Genomic DNA, 1,226 nt, shown 5'->3' on the forward strand with positions numbered 1-1,226 from the left:
ACCTCCACACCCCCATGTACTTCTTCCTGGCCAACCTGTCCTTTGCAGACATCTGCTTCACCTCCACCACCATCCCCAATATGCTCCAGGACATCCACACTCAGAGCAAAGTCATAACCTATGAAGGTTGTATCACTCAGATATACTTTTACCTACTCTTTGCAGGCTGGGATGCCTTTCTCCTGAGTGTGATGGCCTATGACCGCTTCGTGGCCATCTGTCACCCCCTGCACTACACGGTCATCATGAACCCCCGGCTCTGTGGACTGCTGGTTCTGTTGTCCTGGATCATGAGTGCCCTGAATTCCTTATTGCAAACCTTAATGGTGTTACAGCTGACCTTCTGCAGAGAGGTGGAAATCTCCCACTTTTTCTGTGAAATGAATCAGGTGGTCCGACTTGCCTGTTCTGACCCCTTTCTTAATGACATGATGATGTATTTTGCAACATTGGTGCTGGCTGCTGCTCCCCTAGCTGGGATCCTTTACTCTTACTCTAAGATAGTTTCCTCCATATGTGGGATCTCATCAGCTCAGGGCAAGTATAAAGCATTTTCCACCTGTGCATCTCACCTCTCGGTTGTCTCCTTATTTTATTGTACAAGCCTAGGAGTGTACCTTAGCTCTGCTGTTACCCAGAGCTCCCACACAAGTGCAGTGGCCTCGGTGATGTACACGGTGGTCACACCCATGCTGAACCCCTTCATCTACAGCCTGAGGAACAGAGACATAAAGGGGGCTCTGAAAAGAATTGTGTTACAGTGATGTGGGGGCCAGTGGTCCTGAGGCTGAAGAAGTGCCCATGATTGCAGGGCTCACAGCCTCAGTGCCAGGACCTGCTATTCTTTGATCAGGCTTTGGAAGTAGAACCTTCTATTTATTTCCTGGAATTTCCATTGGTTTGAATTCAACTTCCCATACATTTAAGTACTTACTTTATTAAGCTTCTGCTCTGATACACAGACAGTTTTCCCCTTTCTCTAATTTCATATATCCCCAGGGGTTTCACAAGCCTTGGATCACAATTGCCTGGAATTTTCTACATCATACATGGGGCAAGTTGAGTTTCTTAAAAATAATTTCATTTTAACTCACTTACCTCATGCCAAGTAAATTTTCCCTAGATTTCCTAAAAGAATGCATGGGTTGTAGTCTTCATAAGGAAGAAACTACACTTGGCCACTAAGCCCTTCACATAACTTTATTGTAGAGGAGAGTACAAAACCC

General features: G+C 45.8%; 1 protein-coding gene across 1 annotated transcript; it reads left to right on the top strand.

Moving 5' to 3' along the window:
- Positions 1–5: 5 nt before the first annotated feature.
- On the top strand, positions 6–764 carry LOC100463964 (olfactory receptor-like protein OLF4; the record flags this gene model as incomplete). Its single annotated transcript, XM_034650295.1, has 1 exon — positions 6–764. A coding segment is annotated over one exon (759 nt), but the record flags the coding sequence as incomplete, so codon positions are not given.
- Positions 765–1,226: the final 462 nt, after the last annotated feature.

Source organism: Ailuropoda melanoleuca, unplaced genomic scaffold, assembly GCF_002007445.2.
Source record: "Ailuropoda melanoleuca isolate Jingjing unplaced genomic scaffold, ASM200744v2 unplaced-scaffold15708, whole genome shotgun sequence".
NCBI lineage: Eukaryota > Metazoa > Chordata > Mammalia > Carnivora > Ursidae > Ailuropoda > Ailuropoda melanoleuca.